This window comes from Pygocentrus nattereri, chromosome 5 (genome assembly GCF_015220715.1).
Source record: "Pygocentrus nattereri isolate fPygNat1 chromosome 5, fPygNat1.pri, whole genome shotgun sequence".
Classification (NCBI taxonomy): Eukaryota; Metazoa; Chordata; class Actinopteri; order Characiformes; family Serrasalmidae; genus Pygocentrus; species Pygocentrus nattereri.
The window spans coordinates 35922854-35943965 of record NC_051215.1 but is presented as its reverse complement, the minus strand read 5'-3'; the positions used below and the strand labels follow the sequence as shown (position 1 = coordinate 35943965).

The following is a 21112-nucleotide window of genomic DNA, read 5'->3' as shown; positions in this document are numbered from 1 at the left end:
GACACATCCTGCATTTTTTCATAACCATTTATTGAGTGACGTTAACCTTATAGAGAAGAAGTTAAAAGCCTGAATATTTCAGAAAACAAGTTTATAAAAAAAAAAAATCTGGAAAGAAAAACATTAAAGCTGTGAGACTAAAATTCGACTAAATAAACATTTGGCTTGTGGTGGGTTTCAGTGTCCCAACATTCATACACTGAATCTGCAGTAACAAATCTATACATCTCAATTCAGTATTTGAATTCAGTCCATTAGTTTAAAAGGATGAGAGGAAGATGAAATCAGAAAGTATCCATCCGACAGACTCTTCTAACTCTAGCGAAAGTCTACTGAAACTGTTAGGTGAGTACAGTGTACAGTGCATAAAACCACACATCTACATGCACGTGATTGTTCGTGAAATCATGTAATATTAAAATGCATTAACATGAATAAATGCCCTTGTATCCAGTTATCTAGTTAAACTGTGCTAACAAAGAAAATCTCCGACAAACAACCTTGTTAATACCTCGAGGTGTGCACGCTGCAAGCTGAAGAAAAAAAATAAAGGATAATGTGTTTTGTGGTGAACAGACTCCACACTATCACTCAGAAGACTGCTAACCTGACAAAGCTAAAAATGAGATTCATAAATAAAAATGAGAATGAATTGAACATAAACTGGCATCCAAGTCTTCAACGGTCAAGTCTTTTCTATGAGTCCAAAACAGACTTGACCATTATTATAACAGAACAAAAGAAGAAAAGAGTTGAGCCATGCAGGGTGAATTCAGATAAAGGGGAGCTTTTTTTGTGCAACAGAAGTGCATGATAGAGTATATATCGAAACAAACAGGCCATTCTGGATACTAAACTGGGACAGTGTGTTGTAAGAAAAATGTCTATTTCTTTAGCCATTTCTTTTAAATAATGTTGAAGAAGATTTTGCCATTTAACCCACACAACTAAATACAGTATGATGAGGAAATAATGCCATGGAATGAGTTCTGATTGGTCTAAAGTGATGAGATTTTGTTTACCATGGATTGACATCTGACATTTCAAAGTTTCTGATTACATGTCATTTCCATACCTTTGTCCATAGTCAGTTCTGGATTTGATATTGTTTTGTTAGAAATCATTAGACGCATGTGACCAAAAAACTAGATATAATATAACAAATTAAGTGATAACAACTCATGTTTCAGTTTGCATTCTTCTGATTTGTGATCAGGCAACCTCAGAGAACATATAGACCAGAGAAAATACATTATTTCTGTTATGTGCTTTAATGTTGTACAAATAAGATCCAAAGCCAAATGACTTGCAACATGACTTAAATCTGGATAGTATGACAGTTCAACAGTCACCTTCTTATAAATTTGAGATTTTTTGGGGAACTTACACCATCTTTAATGTCCCACAGACACTTCGCTTCAACATCTCTCCCCAGTGCTGCACTTTAGCTGGATTCACCCTGCTGTATGTTCAACATGCTTGTGGCTGGTATTGCATGCAATCAAATAGTCTACAAAATATTCAACAGAAGACCATCTCCAGGTCCAAAAAAGAAAAGCTAGACACTTTCTATTTTGAATAAATGATTATCTGTTTACCTTTACTATTTGGCCTATTATACTAGCCTATCGTACACATTACATGAAGAATACACTGTAGAAAGGACAAGATAAGATCAAGACACAGTACAGGTTGTGTCATTAGGGAAATGTTGTGTTAAAAAAAATCAACAACATACAGTACAAACATTGCAATCATTTCCGAGACAGAATATAACACACTCCTTAAAATGTGCAAAATCAACAGTTAAAAATATTCCCAATGCTGTGTGCATGAAAAGTAATAGTTGTTGCTTCATAGTATGTTCTTAGGTTGATTATGATGTTTGTTTAACGATGTAAAAAACGTTTTTATCAAATGTGCTGTATATTTCTTTTTTTGCCTCGAATGATTAAACAGGTGCATTTAACATTTGCACACAAATTTAATACTGACATAGAATTTTGAAGAAAGATAAGTCATTTGGGTAGGAATATATCTGAAGCACATTTAAGCCATAAATAGGCATTTGCAAAGCTGTTTGAAAGAAAGTTTTTGTAGCATCACTGATTGTTTGAAATAGACAATTTAGATTCCAAGAATTGCTGAGACTTTTATCCATACCTTTGTTTTCAATGCATTTAAAGCCCTAAGAATTTATTTGTTTTGCTAAAATGTCTGATCGTGAGCTTACGTTAAAGCAGTTTTGCTATTTGAGGAATTTAATCTCTGAAACAAAATGAAAAAAAAAAAAAACAACCAAAACATCTGAGCTGCAAGTCTCAAACACTAGCGCTGTGTACATTGGATGAAGTCTTGAGCTAAGAACAGCTGTCAGAATACACTATGACATAAGGAATGCTTCTGTGCATTAGTCTATCAACATAACAAAAACTTCTCCACCGTCCAGCTTTTATACATTTAACCAAGTCACAGTGTTGTATTGAAAAGTGAAAGATTTTTCCAGTTTAAAACTATGGCAGAGTTGATGTGATAATGTCATGTACTGAGCTGTACTGTGACTATGTGTGTATGGCTTACATGCATCTGTGGCTTTGATAATAATAGCTTTGTACCAGACAACTAAAAATAGGCTGTTACTGCATCAACAGCTGTTCAGAGCCTCTAAACAGAACTTGTGGCTTCACTTTGGCCTTCCATAAAAAGTAAACTTGTAAAAAAAAACTTCAAACACATTTTTAAAAGATCAACAAAAATAAAAATCACAAAACACGTATGTGGCCAGAAGGCTGAAATAGTATTTTTTTTAAATAAACAGTAAAACTAATGTTTCATGGACAATTTAAATATTGTTCAAAATCAATCAACACAGTTTAGCTGCCCACCAAAATAAATATCCTATGTTTAGAACAGCTTTCTATGCCATGATATGTTTCAATACAAATGTGATCTGTTATGTTTATTTAATGCATATGTGAATCAAAATTATAGAAGTACTGTAAAAGTTCTACTCTAGCATTCTCTACACTGCATTAGATGTTATACAGTATAGAAGTGCTATAGAAATTCTACACTAGTACAGAAGTATGGTAAATATTCAACAATAACTGCATTAAAAGTATTACAATATAGAAGTACTATAGAAAGTCTGCATAAGTATAGATGTAAGATAGATGTTTTACAGTAATTGCATTAGAAATTCTACAGTATGGAAGCCGTTTTTTTATTGACTGTGTTAGACGTTCCACAGTAATAGAAATAAAGTAGAGATTCTACATTAACTACATTAAACATTCTACATTAACTCCTTTAAAGTCCTATGTTAACTGCATTAGAAGTTCTACATTAACTGCAATATAAGTTTGACAGTATAGAAGCATTGTAGAAGTTCTACATTAATGCATTAGGCATTGCATATTAACTGCATAAGAAATTCCACAGTAAAGAAATATTGTAGATGTTCTGCATAACTTGCATTAAAAGTTTTAAATAACTGCATTAGAAGTTCTACAGTATAGAAATACTGTAGTAGTTCTAAATTAACCACATTAGAAGTTCTATATTAATTGCATTAGAAGCTCCACAGTAAAGAAATATTGTAGAAGTTCTACATTAACTGCATTAGAAGTTCTAACACCTAGTTCTACAGTAACTGTATTAGACGTTGTATGGTATAGAAGTACTGTAGAAGTTCTCTATTATCTGCATTAGACGTTTTCCTGTATAGAAGTATTATAGTTCTACACCAGCACAGAAACACTGCAGAAGTTCTACAATAAATGCATTAAACATTATTTCTGCCTAGAAGCACTATAGAAGTTCTACACCAGTTGTAGAAATTCTACCATAAATGCATTAGAAGTTCCACAGTATAGATGTACTTCTATATTAAATGCGTTAGAAATGCTACCATGTAGTTCTACAGAGGTCTACAGTAATTGCATTAGAAATTGCATAGAACAACTTTAGAAGTTCCACAGCAACTGCATTAGAAGTTTTACTGCATGTAAGTACTACATTAGCTCTAAACCAGTATAGAAATACTGTAGAAGTTTGATAGTAACTGCATTAGAAGTTCAACACTAACTGCATCTCTATTTACATTTCTCTACAAATGTAAATAACAATAATAATTCATGAACATATTTATATATTATACAAAATATGTTAAAGCTGCACATCTTTCTACTTTTTAATGCCATTTTGTTGGTATCTTTGTTAATATGTCAAAATAGAGATATTTTATTTATTATAATTCTATTATGAAACAGTTTGTGTTTCCTGTATATACATTTCAATACATTTGGATGTGAAATGAGTAGAGCTGTCAAAGTGTGAGTAAAGGCACAGGCACTTGCTGCCACTCCCACATTGACAAAAGGCAGTGAAAAACTGAAATCAGGAATCATCAAAAGATTGGTGGTTGTTTTTTTGTTTGTCAGTCTGGAAACACATGAACACTGAGATGACATGTTCAGTGAGCTGCGCTGAATTCTCGGATCACAGTTACTGGTGTCAAATAAAAAAATATATATAATAATACAATACTACAAAACACTGTTTTTCACATAGTGAACAAAATAAAGAGAAAGAAAAGTGTATACAACATGGAGAAAGTGATACACTATTTGCATTGCAGCCGTTTCTTCTGTGAAGCCTTCATCAGAAAAATGGCAAAATAAAAACTCCTTATGGAGGTCCTATAAAAGTCAAGTCTGCTCACTTACACCCCTCTGTGGAGTCTCTCAGTAATCCTGGGCTTGCTGTAGCCCTTGGGAACAGCCACCAAACAGCTGCCACAGAGCAGAACTCAAAGATCTCCTACAATCTCTTCAAGTTTCCTTTTGTAGCTTAGAACAAAGATGCACAAGAACCAGGTGGGTCTCTTGGTAGTGTTACTTCTTAGCCAGCTGGAAAGGATTCTGACCCTTTCAATGAAATAAAGGTAAGTTAGTATAAGGCTCCAGGTACATTTTACTTTATGTACTAGACATTAAAGGGGCCATACTTTTTTGTTCGCTTAAGTTTGTTTGGTCTTAATTCCTGAGCTGCTACTTTTAGATGTCTGGATCCTTTGAAAGGACATGCAGTGATATATCTGCTTCTTGAAAGCAAATGACAGCACAGTGTTTAAATGCTTTCATCATAAATCTTTCGTCTGTAGCAACAGCACTCCTTTATCACTGGGAATGGACATTCAGATTTGTAAGCTATCGTTTAACCAATATTTGAATAATGACCCCCCTCCACCCCAAAAAAGTACAGAACTCTTAAGGCTACAGGTTACCACAACCAGACACATCAAGCACTCAGTATCTTACTATTGCTGTACTATATTCAACTCAGACCATGATATATGGCTTAAAATGTATATGAGTATAAAATGAACTTGAGCTTGATTGACATTGCACTTTTCTGTGACTCTTCCTATGTGCTATAGCTTTGCTTTATACTGTCTGCTACCTGGCAGCTAAGAGCCTCTGCTGGTGCGGTGTGGAGCCTTTCCTCTGGTGTGCGGTAGCCTTTAACCGGTTGCATAAGAATGTCTGTGCTTGCTTTTTTAGGATAAACTCATAGGAAGCTTTCACCAAAGAGTTTTAAAACTTCAACAAATTCAGTTTTCCATGATATGGCCCCTTCATATATCAGTATACAGGTATAATAGTTTATTAGTGTGAGATCAAGGCATAAATTTCACTCACCAGTTTGGCACAAACACAAAAACAAAGTAAGGTAAGTAGAACACAATGCATTCAAGCATGGGAAAGGCCAGCAACCCCACTTTTGTCTTTTGGCTGGTATCCAAGGCAATCCAAGCCATTCAAAGGGGGTGAGGTATGAATTCAGTTATTTGTAGAGATTGACTTTCTGTCAGTGTAAACAAATAAGACTAGTTTAAAACAGCAAGGGTTTAACTACAATTTATTTTCCTTCTGATGTTGTTGTAGATAGCTTTTCTGACATTCTGATATTTCTCATGACTACTATAGCAGAGTAGAAGCATTACAGCACACGTTAGTATGAGGTATTACAGCCTGCTGATGAATTTACTGAAGTGAATTATTGTTGCAGACTGTAGTTCATCTGAATGACAGACTAAATGGAGTTCAGACAGAGCTTTTCATGGTAAGCAGCAGCAATCGAATACACACAATACACTCATTCAATCAAACTAATCACTTCTTCAACACTTGTTAAACAATAATCAAAAGTACAGAACAAATACAAAACACACAAACAAACAAACATTAGCTAGGGGCCTTCCTCGTGTGACCCTGACATACTGCATGTTGTAAATGGAAAGCATAAAGTTTTTAAAAAGTTTTAAGTAAAGTCTGTATATTGCTCGGCTTCTTTCTTCATTTCTGCAGATCAGATGAGGTACAATAGGGCGTAGAAGCATGAAAGCAAATGCAGCAGATTGCTTGTCAACAGAGCAGCAATATACATGTGATATAAATTAAAGGAAGACTTCATGAATATTGGTCAGATGTGTAACATGACTTTGGCACTATTCTAACACATGGCAAAGCCATACAAGGAAAAATTAGTTGCTTAAAGCAAGATTCAGAATTGTAATTGTTATATTATGTATCAAGGCAAAAATAATGCGTAAGGCTTTTGCGTAGTCAAAGAGATAATCCTCTTAAAGCTGCCCAACAATAGCTCTATTAATTTGTTAATTTCCTTGAACTTTGGACTGCAAAGATTCTTAAAGAAAACCCTCTCAAAGAGATTAAAATATTTACTGAACGTTCATCTACGAATACCAATAATTTATGTGAGTCACACAAAAAAAAACTGTTACAGAAATCTCAATATGATGAGACATATGGTAAGCACATTTTTTTTAGAAAATGAGCCCTTGTTGTTTCCAGTAAACATTAGAGATTACAGTGTTGCCTCTATAGGTATACTATGTAACTGCTGGTGTCAATTTTAATCTCAGAAACGAGAGTTTTCCTCATGGAAGGCCACTTCATAATATCCAGCTCCACCAATCAGTGCAGCATGGTCTGTTACAACTCATCAAAACACCATTATAAAATAAGTTAATAGGCACATATCAGTTAACATAATGCACAAATATCATGCATATGCTGCCACAGTATATCTCCTCCTTAATCAAAACATTTTGACATAATGCATAGGCACAGTATAAAATCCATTACATAAACAACATTACCAGTAATAAAAATAAACAATCTGTACAAAAGTCCTGCCAGTATTTTTATGATTTTCTGTATTTTTTCCCATCATATAACAGAGCAAAACAGTACAAAAATAAATATTCTATATACAATCAAACAAGGCATTCCGGAATTAACGTCACTGCAACACAAGAAGCACAGAGAACACAGCATGTTAGTTCATGCATGAAGTGCACGGAGGTATAGAGTGTTCATTTCTTTACTCTCTGAGACAAAATTAATAAAAATTTAAAATGCTTTAAAATGCATTTAAACAGGCTATCATTAATATCCCTTAAATGCACTGATCATACGTTCATTTCCATACAGGATACAAATAAAAATAGTGGTCAGATCAACAATATCTGTCATCGTAATAATGAGCAAAAATATATTGTAACATTCTGTAAGGACAGAAGACAGAAGTCTTCTAAGACAGCAGTTTTAGAAAATACACCTCCATTATTAGTGCATTATTTCATTACGGCACTGGAGGATTAGTACATAATGCATTGTGCCAATTCCTGGATCAATTCAAGGCCACAGCAAAAACAAGTTAGATCACTGAAATCTGCTTACTTTATTCCAACACCCTGGTACTGGTAGACCATCATCACCCTGAGAAAGACACAATAGCAATCATGAAAAAGATGAGCAACTCATTCAATATGTAAGAACGTAAGAACTGTAAGAACACGCAGACAGTAATATTGACCACTTATGCATTGGTATTGAACACTATAACATTCATCATAACACTTAATTTACATTTGCTAACAATCATGCAGTCATATTTACAGATATAAATAGGCATTTATAGCTCTTGTCTATTTTGGTATGTGATGTGAAATAAAATAAAGTATGCGTTTCCAACACTGCATGCTTTACACCAATTCAACTCCTCTTATATATTTTTATATTTTTGGAAGAATTCTTTGCTTAAAGGGTGCCAGGCTGACCCACTCTTTTTTGATGACCCATGTGGATGTGAAATGAGTAATTAATGTTAATACTGAGAATTAGTCAGAATAATGTGAGAAAAAGTGTTAGCAGATATGAAAGAGTGAACTGAAACACTTTATACAAGGAAACTGTGTTGCTGTAACAAATATAGAAATATAGATGCTACAAATATAGCATCTATGAATCACATAAGAATTTTGAAACAAATACAATTTCTTTTTAATATCAGATTATATCAAATTAAACAACTATACCGGTAAGAGCAAAAAAGAGTATTGACTGTTTTCATTAGAATTTTAGTATGAACTGATGCTTGTATTAAGAAGGGATTCACTGAAAATATAGGACTGGCTAAAAGAAGCTTTTAACTTTGTGATCTTATAAGGAAATTCATATATGATATTAGTGTGCTTAGTGCAAAAAATGACTATATTGTAAAATAATGACATGAAAGACATGAAAAATAAACTTTCTTGATTAATATGTCTAATGTTTGTGAAACTGCCCAAACAAGTTTATTTAACTAAAACAATTTTTGTTAAGGGTGAGTGACCAGACCGTGGTCTGAGGGGTTGAGAAATGAGTGAGCATGCAAGAGAAGGCATGGATAGAAAGAGAGAAAGATAGAGGGAAAGCACCATACCACAGGGCACGGGGCATCCAGCCCGTCCAGGCCTGGCAAGCCTGGTTCACCTTTCTCCCCTTTAAAGCCTCGGAAACCCTGTTCATGAAACCAATCACATCAACATCCTCCTGTAGCACAGTGCCCCACACTGAGCACTGCTGAAGGCAGAGAGCAGCCTGGAGCCTGCAGACCAGTCCGAACTGGAGCATGCAGTCTGGGCCCGACACTGACAAGAAGAGACTTGCTGCGTCTCCACTCTTAAAAAAAAAGGTTCTTTGGAGTAAAGAACTTGTCTCACTTTTTAAAGTTTAAAGAACCTCTGCAAATTGTGAAGGTTAAATGTCAATTAAAGGGTTACCCTAGAACCAAGCCAGCCAACCATAACCATTTTAAGATGGATGCTGATATAATGTTGTTGAAACTGACTGGATAAGGGCACTGAAACACATAAATATAAATGTATATCTAATTGCTCCTCTTTGGAGTCAGCATGACTCCCTTCCTGTCAGTGCAAATCCTGAAAATACAAAAATGCCCATGGAAAGTTCTGGTCCTTCCTCAAGGTCATTCAACATGAGTGCTCTGTTTTTGTGTAAAGGCACTGATGCAGTTTCACCCATTAAACACATGTCTTTGCCAATGACTAACTCAAAGATTTGGACCAGAACTGCTGTGGGCGTCTGTGTTATTATTACATCAAGACATAAGGTAATGTCTTATGGCTGCTGGGATGCCATTCTTCATCCCAGCATCCACTGCCACCTTTAGCCTTGAGGTATCACATTGAACGAAGGACATACCAATGGACAGGGGGCATCTAATCCAGGGGCTCCTTGGTCTCCCTTATCCCCTTTGGCCCCCCTGTTGCCTCTTTTGCCCCTCTCCCCCTGCAAACAACAGTGCATTCAAAAAGACAGACTTTAGTCCTCCCGTTGAACTAAAGCAGTAAATATAAGAAGTTTCACCATAATTAAGATTAAGTCAAAACATGTTTATGTGCTTTAAGAGCTTAAGAATAGTGCTTATGTACTGACCTATGATAAAGCGTAAAGGGGATTTAGATGTGAGTGGAAGGGTTAGGGAAGAGGTATGTCAGCCAAAGCTATTGGTGTGCAAATGCTTGCTATTTATGATTGATGTTCAAAGGCTTTTTTAGCTCACATACTTGTACCCTTTATCACCATTAAGCACAGGAGACTAGGTTTCTAGCAGTAAGAAACAATTTGATTTTCTCAGGTCATTTTGGAACGTTTCTATTGTTATCTTCATCATGAAAGGTAAAGGCAAAAGCCATTTTCAAATGCTGTAAAAAAAAAAGATTTCATATTGACAGAGACAACAAGCAGAGGATCAGAGCTTTTATATCTCATGAAAACTTCACAAACCTTACAGGGTGTTTTCTTGCCCATAAGACTAAGCAAAAGCATAGAAGTATGTTCCAGTATATTATTGAACTGTCATATATTCTGGGCTAAGAGATTAATATTTAAGAGAATAAAAATAGGTCAAACTATTGTGCCATCTTCAAAAATGTAAAGAAAAAATCCCAATGCTGATGTTACTATCCTCACTATGGTCTGTCTACTGCACAGCCTCTGACTTTTCCTCATTTCTCTAAAGAGTGACCAGTGTTAAATGGCAGGTATAAGAACTGACAGTCACATCCACAAACTGTTGAGCAATATGCTACTCTTCTGGGTCTCAGAGACACAATATTTACTACTAAAGCTAATCAGCGCCACTTAGCTTAGCTCCATTTGTACAAGGTGAAATTAAAGTTTTGCCCACTAGAGGGAGCGCAGCACTACTGAGCAAACTGTGGTTTAAAGTGCTAAGTTCAAATTCTGAACAAGCTGCATTTCTATAGTGGCCAAACAATCAGCCATATATTAAGTACAATAAGTACAGAATGACAATTAATACTGTTCTGAACTGCATATAATCTTCATGGCAGCCCTGTTACACTGTGACAAGAAAGCTGAATGCAAAGTGTTGGCCTGGAGAATGTCTTTCTTTCCACAGTGGGCAAAGGGAAATGGAAGCTTACTGCAGATCATAACAGACTACAGCACAGAGGACAAGATAATAATACAGCATAAAAACTATGTAATGTAACATAATACCATTCCCACTCTACCCTTTTACTCTGTACTGTTTTTCTAAAGAGTATTGGTCATTTCATTCCCACATCTGCACACCAAGGTCCAAGGCTTTGGGAATTTGGGATTGCATGACTTAGGAATTGTACGATTTCATGTCTGACTAGTGTGCACAGTTCTCACACTGAAAACAGCCAACTGATATAGAAAAGAGGCAGGAGACATTCTAAAGTTATATCCATGCATAAACACAATATTCATTTTCAAAATCGAACCAACTACCTATCACCCCTAACCCCCCCCCCCCACCCCCCCCAAAAAACTGAGGGCTTACCTACTGCTGCCTGACTTATATCAAAACAGTATTTTATATATGACAATATATTCCCACATATTCTTTTTTTCCTTTTAGTTGATATTAAATGTCACAAATACCTATTTCTGAAATGCAGCTATGACTCTACTGTAATAATACATAATACTGTCAATATATAAATGAACAAATGTAAATTAGCTACTCATACCTGTGGTTCTTTGTGTAATTCTCATAAATTGTTCTGTACCTCTTCCTGTTAATTCTTTTCATTTAAAGTTTGCAGTTGCATTTAAGAAAGACAATAAGTCTTCACTGTCTGGACAAACCCTTCTAACTTCTATATTGCCCTTTATTGTACATTAACATCAGCTGTGCTTCTCATTGTGTGAACATTTTAAGATGTATGGACCAAAAGAAATGGTCCGTACGTTGTTTGACATTCATTTCCATTTAGTTAAAAATATTTTTTCTTCTTCTATAATGTTCCATGGTTTTATTCTGACAGCTATGATACCTTTATCAATATTTTAGAAAGTCAGCACAGGGCCTGTTCTACAATTCCTTATTGTGGCTTTGAGGTCTGGTGAAGGTTCTCTACTATCGACAGCGGCTAACTACTGCCACTGTTTTCAGTCTTTACGCACAGATGTTGATGACCTTTACCAACAGACTTTGATGATGGTACGCTCTTAAAAAATTGATAAAAAATGATTCTTCAAGGGTTCTTTAGTAAAGAAAATGGTTCTATATAGAACAATAAACACTCAAAGAACCCTTTGCATGATTAAAGGGTTCTTTGCATCTTAAAAGTGTTCTCAAGAATGTGTTGCAGGTGGTTCTCTTCGAAAAGAGTTCTATATAGCACTGAAAAGGGTACTTCTATTGTTATGATGCTAAGCAATAGAAGAACCCTTTTGGGTGCTAAATAGAACCCTTTTTAAAAAGGTTCTGTACAAACCATCTACAGCACATTCTCCATCAATCATGATGCAAATAACCCTTTAATCATGTTCAAGGTTCTATATAGAACCACTTTCTTCACTAAAGAACCTTTAAAGAACCATCTTTGAACAGTGAGAGCTGTGCACAGAGAGAGACAGAGCACATTAACGACTAGTTGGCAAAGAGGTGAGTGGAGGAGGAAAAAAGGAAGAGGAGGAATGAGGAGGAGTATTAACCCAGGCTACAACATTAGAGGAGCAGGAGTAGCAGGAGGAGGCCAGGGAGGGAGAGAGGGACAGAGAGGACGACCCGGCCCGACTCGGAAAAAAGAGCCAGGGGTCACAGGCCAAGGTGCAGGGGAGAAAAAGGGGAGAGGAAGACCTGTGGAAAAAAGAGAGGAAGACAAGAGGAGGAAAACAGTAAAAATAGCAGCGTGTCCTCAAGGCCCTCCTCAGCACCTTCAACTGACCTGACCATCAATACACAGACAAAACTGCGTAGTAACATCTGAGCTTTTAGCATTAGTGAAATCTAATTCAGCCTGATGATTTACAGTTTGGCCAGTTTAATGTCATGTACTCTACTCTTCTGCAAGATCTCTGAGTGATATTTTCTCTTATGGCCAGTAGAGGGTGCTGAGAGGAACACTGACATGTCCTGACTTTCAAGGTGGAAGTTATTCAAGCAATAACTCAGGAAATTAGTGTTAATAGGAAGGAAACACATGACTATTCTGGGAGGATGGGAGGGATGTAAGAGATAAACAGAAAAGCATACACATATATTATTTTAATTACACTAAAATTGAATCTTTTGCAGGACGTTTTAAAATATATGCATACTTAATACTACACTTATGTAAATAAAATGAAATCTGCAAAAAAAATAAGTCTAGCAAAATGATTAAACATTTTTAAATAATCCAACATTCATACAAGTCCTTTTAACAGGCTCTCTATCAAATATACAGTAGAATTCATGATAATTACTATCGCAAGCATAGAGTCACTGAACCTAGCATGTTCCTGCTCAGTTTACCAGAAACTAATACTAGGAAAAAATTAATTGAACAAAATGCATCCAACTATCTGCAAAAAATCCAGGACCATTTTTACACCAAATTTGATGGATTTTATGGGAGCAGGACCATGCTGAGTTTGACCTTCACCCAAACCTCCCTCTTAGGAGAACATTGCATTACTGTCTTCTTATGAAGACATTAACATTCTACTTCAGACAGCATCCAAACGTCATCAAATCTTACCCGATTTCCTTTTAGTCCTGGTGGTCCTACTAAACCCTAATAAAGTAAGGAGGAAGATAGTAATGAATGATAGGCAACTTGCAAAAATGTATACATCCATTTGATCTGTAGCTTTCTGTATTCTGCTATTCTTTAACAACAGCGGTGACCTGACAGCATCATACAAATACATGTGTACTTACAGGGATGCCTTGAGGCCCTATTGGTCCAGCTACTCCCATATCTCCTTTCTCCCCCTACAAGAATAAAACAAAATAAACAAAAAAGGTTTAAGTGGCATAATATACATAAGCAGTACTCTAACACTTGATGGTAAGAAATATTATGATTCATTTTACTTTAAATATGAACTATTACTATACTTCTATCTACTATAGTACTATCTACTATAGTATAGGTATTTATGTATTAAGTAATTACAGAATGCATCAAAATGCAGGCACTGCTCTCACCCTTTCTCCTTTTGGTCCTGCTGGTCCAGGCATACCAGCCGGTCCTATTAGACCCTTTGAAAGTAAAGACAAACAGTTAAATCAATCAGGTTTTTACAGAAGACAGGACTCTTGGTGTCAGGGTCATTAAGGGAGAGAAAGTGTTAAGGCCTAGTAGATCAACAAGCTTTTCAGAGTTGACAGATAATGTTTTTCTCAGTAATGAAAAAATCCATCATCTTTTTGGTGAGGACCATTTTTAGGTAGTAAGGAAAAAAAGTTTATTAATTCTGGAGTGAGATTAATTTTGTAATCTAAACATTAAGGGAAATTCAACTGATTTTTCAAAGGTTCTGCATAACTTAAAGCATAAAATGTGAACAAAGTCATTCAGAGTGGTGTAATGTGAAATACTCCATCCAGAGTCAGATCTGATGTAGGCTAGCAACAGACATCTAAAGTGCTTAATGCCTCTAAAAGTTACCTGAGAGAAAACTATCGCATGAAACAGTTAAGAATACGCTGCTTGATGACTGAGGTTTCATGATAAGTTTGAGATAACATTTGGATGTAAAACGTGTTTTTTCTTAAATACATTATAACCCTTTACCAAGGCATGGGCCTACCAGCAGGCCCAAAGTTTTATTACACCCTTCTGTAACTTAAGAAAAGCTCAACTAGTTTGCATTGAAATCCCTGTAGTTACTGAATAAAAAGCCTTAGTAAGCCTGGATTTTAAGGGGTTAATGTCAGAGAGATACATGCAGGGCATCATAAGCAAATAGTCCATCATTTCCATTTTAGTACTTATTTACTACTATTAATATTATCAACACTGCATTTAAAAACTCAGAAGAAACGTGTAGGTTCACTAGTCATATTGAATAGTAAATAAAATGGGTATATTTGTGTTGTAGATGACTCAACCCATGGTTCCTATCATCACTACTGTACAGTAATCCAAGTCATTAAATTTCTCTGCAATAAACTACACAACAAATCACTCTGAATGACTTTGTGAAAATCTTGAAATGCTGAAATTGTGACTTCCCCTTTAAAGGCTCAACCGAGATTGTAAAGATTATTGATCTACTGGGTAATAAACAGACACACAAAAGATAATGATGAATCCATCTTCAGCTGTGGTTTCTTGACTTTTTTTTATTTTCTTGCAGTCTTCTCATCCAGGATTTGCCATTCTGTAACAATACTACATGCAGCCGCATCCCAGCATGCTCTCCTGGTATGACATCACAAAGTCAAAGCTTTTCTGTTTAAAAGAATACAGCTCTTGTGGCATGTGGTTATCAGAGGTCAGGCCTGTTTATAGACCAAATATGGTGGGCTGGAAGGACATGGAAATCCAGTGCAAGGCCTATTCATTTGCATTAGAACTGTCCATGTTTGGATTTGTTTATCAGCCTTTGCCCATGCTCCCAATCAGTCGGCTGAGTACTGACAGCTCGAAAAACAAACTGAGTGGCCTGCTCTGGACACAGCAAGAGGACACAGCAAAATAGGCTTAGAGATGATGACATCTCAAAGTCATCCTCATGCCAGTACAGCCATCATGAAGAATCTAAAAATAAAGGCCTTGACCAGCAGACAACGAGAGAGACACAGACAGGCAGAAAGAGGGACAGGCAAGCAGACAGACAGATACGAATGCACAGAGACAGGCAGCAGCAGGCAGGCTGTGGAGGCAGAAGGAGAAGATGGGGAGAGGAGAGAGAGATGAGAGCGGGGTGAGAGGAACGGGTCTTGCGCCACTCACCACTGGACCAGGCTTGCCGTCTAAACCATGAGCCCCCTGGACAGTGTGTAAACAGTTAAAGAGCAGAGAGGAGAGATGGAGATGGTGGGTGGGGAGTGGGGGAGGAGTGTGGGGAGGAGATGAGGGGGTGAGTGAAGCAGTGACTTGTGTGACATAAAAAAACAAAACTAGGTTTAATGGAGGAGTGATAGTGTGGATGATAATGTAAGAAATAGACAGTAACTCCTTTTAACTACAGATAGCACAAGGCAAACTTAACTTTTTTTCAGTGTAAATACCAACACTGAAACCTTGAGTATCAGCTGATACTGATATTGATCTGATGTTTTTTTGTTGTTGTTGTTGTTAAAAAGTAAGCTTGAGAATGATCTATTTTTGAATAGATTTAATGAAGTGAATGAATTGAATTGAATGAATTGAACGTTAAAAAGTGACTAGACACTTGCTCGTTCAACATTTCTTCTGTAATCTTCTGAGTATTAGCAGGGAATTTGTCCTCCTTTGCTTCAATAACTATTCTGTGAAGGGTTTATACTAGATGTTGGATAATTGCTGTGAGGATTGACTCCATTCAGCCACAAGAGCATTTGTGAGGTCAAGTACTGACATTGGATGATTAGTTATGGATAACCAACTCCACTCCAACTCAGCTCCACCACTCTAAAGACGACAGTTCCGCTGCTCCACAGCCCAGTACTGGTGGAGCTTTATACCTGTATAGCTCATGCTTGCCATTGGGCATGGTGATCTTTGGCTCATGTACATCTCCTCCAAAGCTTCCCATTCTACTAGCAATGCTTTTCTATGGAGATTATACAAGCTGTATGTGCGCAGTTAAATGCCTGTGCATTATGAGTGCACCTTAAAGGAACTGAATGCAGTAATTAGAAGAGGTGTGTAATTGGGGGATAGTGTAATTTTTAAACAACACTTCTAAGTCTTATTTAATTTCTGCTACATCTGTCATTTTAATGAACTGCATGCTCCTGGCTTTAATCTGCTAAGAAATCAACCTTGTGCCAATTGCCATGTTGCCATATTTCCCATCATATCATGTGGAAAAGGAGTTGTTCCTAAGTATGGAGGTACTTAAAGAAGCATTTACTTTTATTCTCTGTGGCCCAAAAAAAAGCTCATGTTTACTGTCCTAGCTCAAGTGTATTACTTTGATGTTTGATGCAGTGCAGCCAGTGGTAGAACTGCATTACCCACCTGCCCATGGAAAACTAATCTCATCTGAATAGTACTTTAGAGTGCAAATGGCTTTAAAGTAACTGTAATTGTTTTATAACACTTAACTAGATACTGTTTGTTCTTATGTTATTATTAGGCTACATGTGGCTAGGCTACAAGCAAAGTTTAAGTTCTTTGTTTCTAGCGAAATACGATTAACATTTTCTGTTGGTATCAGTCTGACACTGGGTAACAGATTGGTACCATTTCTAACTGTCCTTGTATTCCGCTGTTATAGTTTAGAAAATTAACTAGTTATAATAAAGTATGACATATTATTTCATCAAAGCACAGTGGCTGGTAATACTAAAGAGACACAACAAGTTCCAAGAATTTACACAGTATGCGTCTCTAAAGCATTGCAATGCATTATGAAATTACAATTAAACATTATGATGTCAGCAGAGGATCATTATTATGCATCTTTCTGAGCTAAATGTTTAATTTGTGGCAATATAGTCTGTTTAAGTGCAAAAGGAGTTACTGTGCCATTGATGGTGTGACTAGAACAAGTTTATCAATGACTTTAACACCAAAAGAATTCATCAAAAGTTAGGAAAAGGACCCCTAAGACTGACAGTGAATGTAATCTACTGCATGCCATTTCATAATAGTAAACATTATGACATAATAACGTAAAGGACAATATATAGTAGCAAGTCACTGTTGCAAAAGTGGTGGTGGACTAAGTCTCTCAAACATCAAACTCTCAAATATTTTACTTTACTTGTGCATGTGGTAACACAGTGCAGAAGTATGAGAGTGCAAGTTTAGGTCCACTCAGCTGCCAACTTCCCTGATAACAATTACCATTAGAATAAATACAAATGTATTTAATTCCATAAAGATTCATGTAATCTGTATGTATTTTATTTATGGATAAGCAATCAGCCTTCCATCTCTGACCAAGAATGAACACCACAAGTTGTTTATCTCTGCTTGGTGGAAAACTGGTGTTATATGTAGATGAAGTAGTAATTCAATTCAGTTTCATTAAAAATTGCTAGTTTAACACTTTGCTAAAACTTACTCACTTAGTTCATTAGGTACTTAGTAACTTTACTTACAACTTATTTTTCTTAGTTCTTTACACATTTTCAACAAGCAAAACAATGGTGCCAAGAATTTTTAGCTTTACTTTCAGAGTGGTCAAATCAAATACCACCAAAGGCTTTAGCCGGTCCCAGGTGTTAACCATCCTGAAGAAATTTGCTTCAGTGACTCACTAACAATACATTATCCATTCTTTTCAACACATGTGTGTTAAAAAAAGAAGTCAAAAACGTTCATTCATATTTCATTTATGTTACCTAAACACACAGCCTAAACCTACTAATTTGCTAGTAAGAGCAGTAGAGATATGCCCCAAAACAAAACTGGTTGGTCAAATCTCTATGTGTGATTTTATACCTGGCCTGCAGGAATCACCAACATAATGTTGTCATTGGATAGTTACTTCTTAGCATGAATGGTTGGAAGCTATAAAATGACTCAAAGTACATCTGGCCATGATTGCTCAGTAAACACAAGGACACTCACTAATCCATGCAACCTGACACCACCGCAACCAATAAGCCATTAGCAAATGAAGCCCAGTGTCAACGCCACAGAAAGCACCAGCATATTAGTCATATCAAGGTGACATTAGTCACATCAACTCTAACACAAAAGATTTTCTCTTTAGATGAAATAAAATGTTAAACTGACGTTATATCAAATTAAAAATGGAGTGATGCTTATATGCTAAACAATAGCCTATTTAAATTAAACTGATTTGACTTGGTCCCTTTCGTTTATACTGTTCTGTATGTTCTCATTATTATTAAGTACATTACCATGTTATTATATACTATACTTACTGTATATGTACTACGTTACAGGATTGTACTTACAGGGAGTCCAAGATGGCCCCTGTCTCCTTTTTCTCCTTTCTGTCCAGAAGCTCCCTTCTCTCCTCTCAGACCCACTCCTGCCTCCCCCTGGCGAAGACAAGCAAAAGATTACTCTGGCCTATATGGTTTACTATCCACATGAAGTCCTTAAATGACTGGGTAATCAAAACTGCAGTAAAGAGACATTCTCACCTTTGGCCCTGGCAATCCTGGAGGTCCCTAAAAAGTATATGAAAATGGGTTTTTGAATCATGTTTTTAATTATGACTGAAGCATGTGCAGGACATCATTGTAAATGACAAAAAGTTAAAAGCAAACATTAATCCTAGGGGATGCTGTAAATCTCCTCTATAGCAGGACTGTAGAGATACTTACTCTGGGACATGAATAAATCTCGTTGAGAGTCTATCTTTCTTAATGACACTCCAAATTGCAAATGCTTTGTAGGTTCCAGGAAGGAGGCAGGCCAAAACAATCAAATAACTTAACTCTGAAGTTTTTAAAGATTTTTCCATGTATGTAGTTCATTTTCTCTGGCCTGGACTTGGGTTACTTTGTTACACTGCTGATGTATTTTGGATGTTTGTCATAATATTGTTACTGATCAGTGTAATTGTTGATGTAAAAACCATAGTGTTTGTACCTAACCTACAAAACTATACTTACTACTGAATAGAATATGCATAACATTCATATAGACATAATTTGACCAGGTATGATGTTATCCCAAAAAGTGTACATTGTCCTCACCACTGGCCCAACTGGCCCTGCAGGCCCTGGAGGTCCTGGAGGCCCGTAGACCTAAGAAAAATCAAGAATGCAAAGTAGCATTATTAGTGATGCCTCAATCCAGACCCCTCAAAACAGTGCAACAAGGTAAACATACTGCTATGCTTTAGCTTGGGTGGTTGTTCAGGTATGGCCTTTGTTGCCAAACCAAATACTGGCCCACCTGTTACCAATCGCTAGTTTAGAAAACAGAATGTACAGTTGCATTATGTAATTCTTTAAAACAGAAGGGAATATTTACCAAGTCTGCTGTTTCTCCCTTCTCTCCAGATTCACCTTTCTGACCCTGAGGAAGCAGGTAACAAAAAATGCTTGTTCAGTCATTTCATTAACATTCATCATGACTTAATGGAATAACATCACAACACATTTGCACACTGGTGTCATCTGATGCCAGAACAACATTGTTCTTCTTGATGGGCACCATTGCGTACCATTGAGCCTGGTAATCCAATGGGGCCAGGAGACCCTGCAACCCCTTTTTCGCCAGTAGGGCCATCTAAACCCTACAGAATGGGGAAGGAATGGTGAGATAAAGGTTAAGTGCTGCCAGGATGGGCAATTTTGAGGGATTTGAATGACATTGGTCAATTAAATAAGTTCAAAAAATTAAATGCTGAGATTATGGCACCTAATAAAGCACAATCTTAAGTGCCACACATTTCAACTTCAGTCACTGTGTTTGCTTCCAATCAACCAAATTTTTCCCACTTTAGTGGCTGCAAGAGTAATGCAGGCTTTATACAGCTTCAATCATGCAAAAAGCCTTCAGAGATTTGATATAAAATATATTTTCTCTGACAGCACTTGTATTTGGGTAAGTAGGAAGTGTCATGGATTCTTTCAGCACTTACAGGTGATCCAGAAGGACCCATATCCCCTTTATCTCCTTTAGGCCCAGGGAAGCCCATGACTCCGCCCTCTCCCCGTGGCCCCTCAGGCCCTGATGGGCCAATGGGCCCTGTCTCTCCTGGTTTCCCCCGAGGACCCTGAGACATTCACCAAAATCAGTCATCTGCTTTGAATAACCACCACCATCAACAGACCAAGAAACTAAGAATGATTATTTTTAATGTAATGAAAACACCTGAACCTGATCTGTACCTTTTCTCCATCAAGACCAGGAGGACCAGGAAGTCCGACTTCACCCTGAAGATAAATTATTTAAAAAGAATGTAAATGAAATCTTAAGAAAATGACCTGGGAAACCAACAGACAACAGAACCTAAAAAGTCCTCTACCTTGGTGCCAGGTAACCCAGGAGTCCCTGGAGGACCAGGTAGACCAGGTGGGCCCTATAGTCACACAAAAATAGTTATTCAAATACATTTGAATTGAATTTGTTTTTTTACCATCATTAATATGCATGTACCCTGCCTTTTTTGGTGATGTGAACGCTTACCATTAAATGCACATTACGAATGTCCTGCAAAAATAATAAAAGTAAATTATTAAAGCACTTTATGAGGCTCCTCTACATATATCAGAGCAAACAAATGAATATTAATTTATACAGATTAGAAAGATAACATACATTCTCATTGTTGTTGATTAAAGTTTTTCCTGGTTCTCCTGTTGGACCTGGAGGACCCTA

The 21112-nt window shown here is 36.6% G+C and overlaps 1 protein-coding gene across 13 annotated transcripts in view; it reads right to left on the bottom strand.

The window, feature by feature from the left end:
* Nucleotides 1-12: 12 nt before the first annotated feature.
* col13a1 (collagen, type XIII, alpha 1) overlaps nt 13-21112 on the bottom strand; it is a 106095-nt gene continuing 84995 nt past the window's right edge. For 6 of the 13 annotated variants that reach the window (XM_037538713.1, XM_017724635.2, XM_037538712.1 and 3 more), the window contains 17 exons: nt 21053-21109; nt 20921-20944; nt 20760-20813; nt 20623-20667; nt 20373-20507; nt 19953-20024; nt 19760-19804; nt 19480-19530; nt 18922-18948; nt 18730-18816; nt 15605-15640; nt 13852-13905; nt 13582-13635; nt 13400-13435; nt 9579-9665; nt 7770-7808; nt 13-4928 (listed from right to left, as the gene is read on the bottom strand). In XM_037538713.1, the coding sequence (XP_037394610.1) occupies nt 4896-4928; nt 7770-7808; nt 9579-9665; nt 13400-13435; nt 13582-13635; nt 13852-13905; nt 15605-15640; nt 18730-18816; nt 18922-18948; nt 19480-19530; nt 19760-19804; nt 19953-20024; nt 20373-20507; nt 20623-20667; nt 20760-20813; nt 20921-20944; nt 21053-21109 (936 nt within the window). In that variant the 3' untranslated portion in view covers nt 13-4895. Of the gene's footprint in view, nt 4929-5905; nt 7333-7769; nt 7809-8796; nt 8875-9578; nt 9666-12440; nt 12517-13399; nt 13436-13581; nt 13636-13851; nt 13906-15604; nt 15641-18729; nt 18817-18921; nt 18949-19479; nt 19531-19759; nt 19805-19952; nt 20025-20372; nt 20508-20622; nt 20668-20759; nt 20814-20920; nt 20945-21052; nt 21110-21112 lie in introns of those variants that run through there. The other 7 variants (XM_037538721.1, XM_017724672.2, XM_037538717.1 and 4 more) reach the window with 6 other exon arrangements.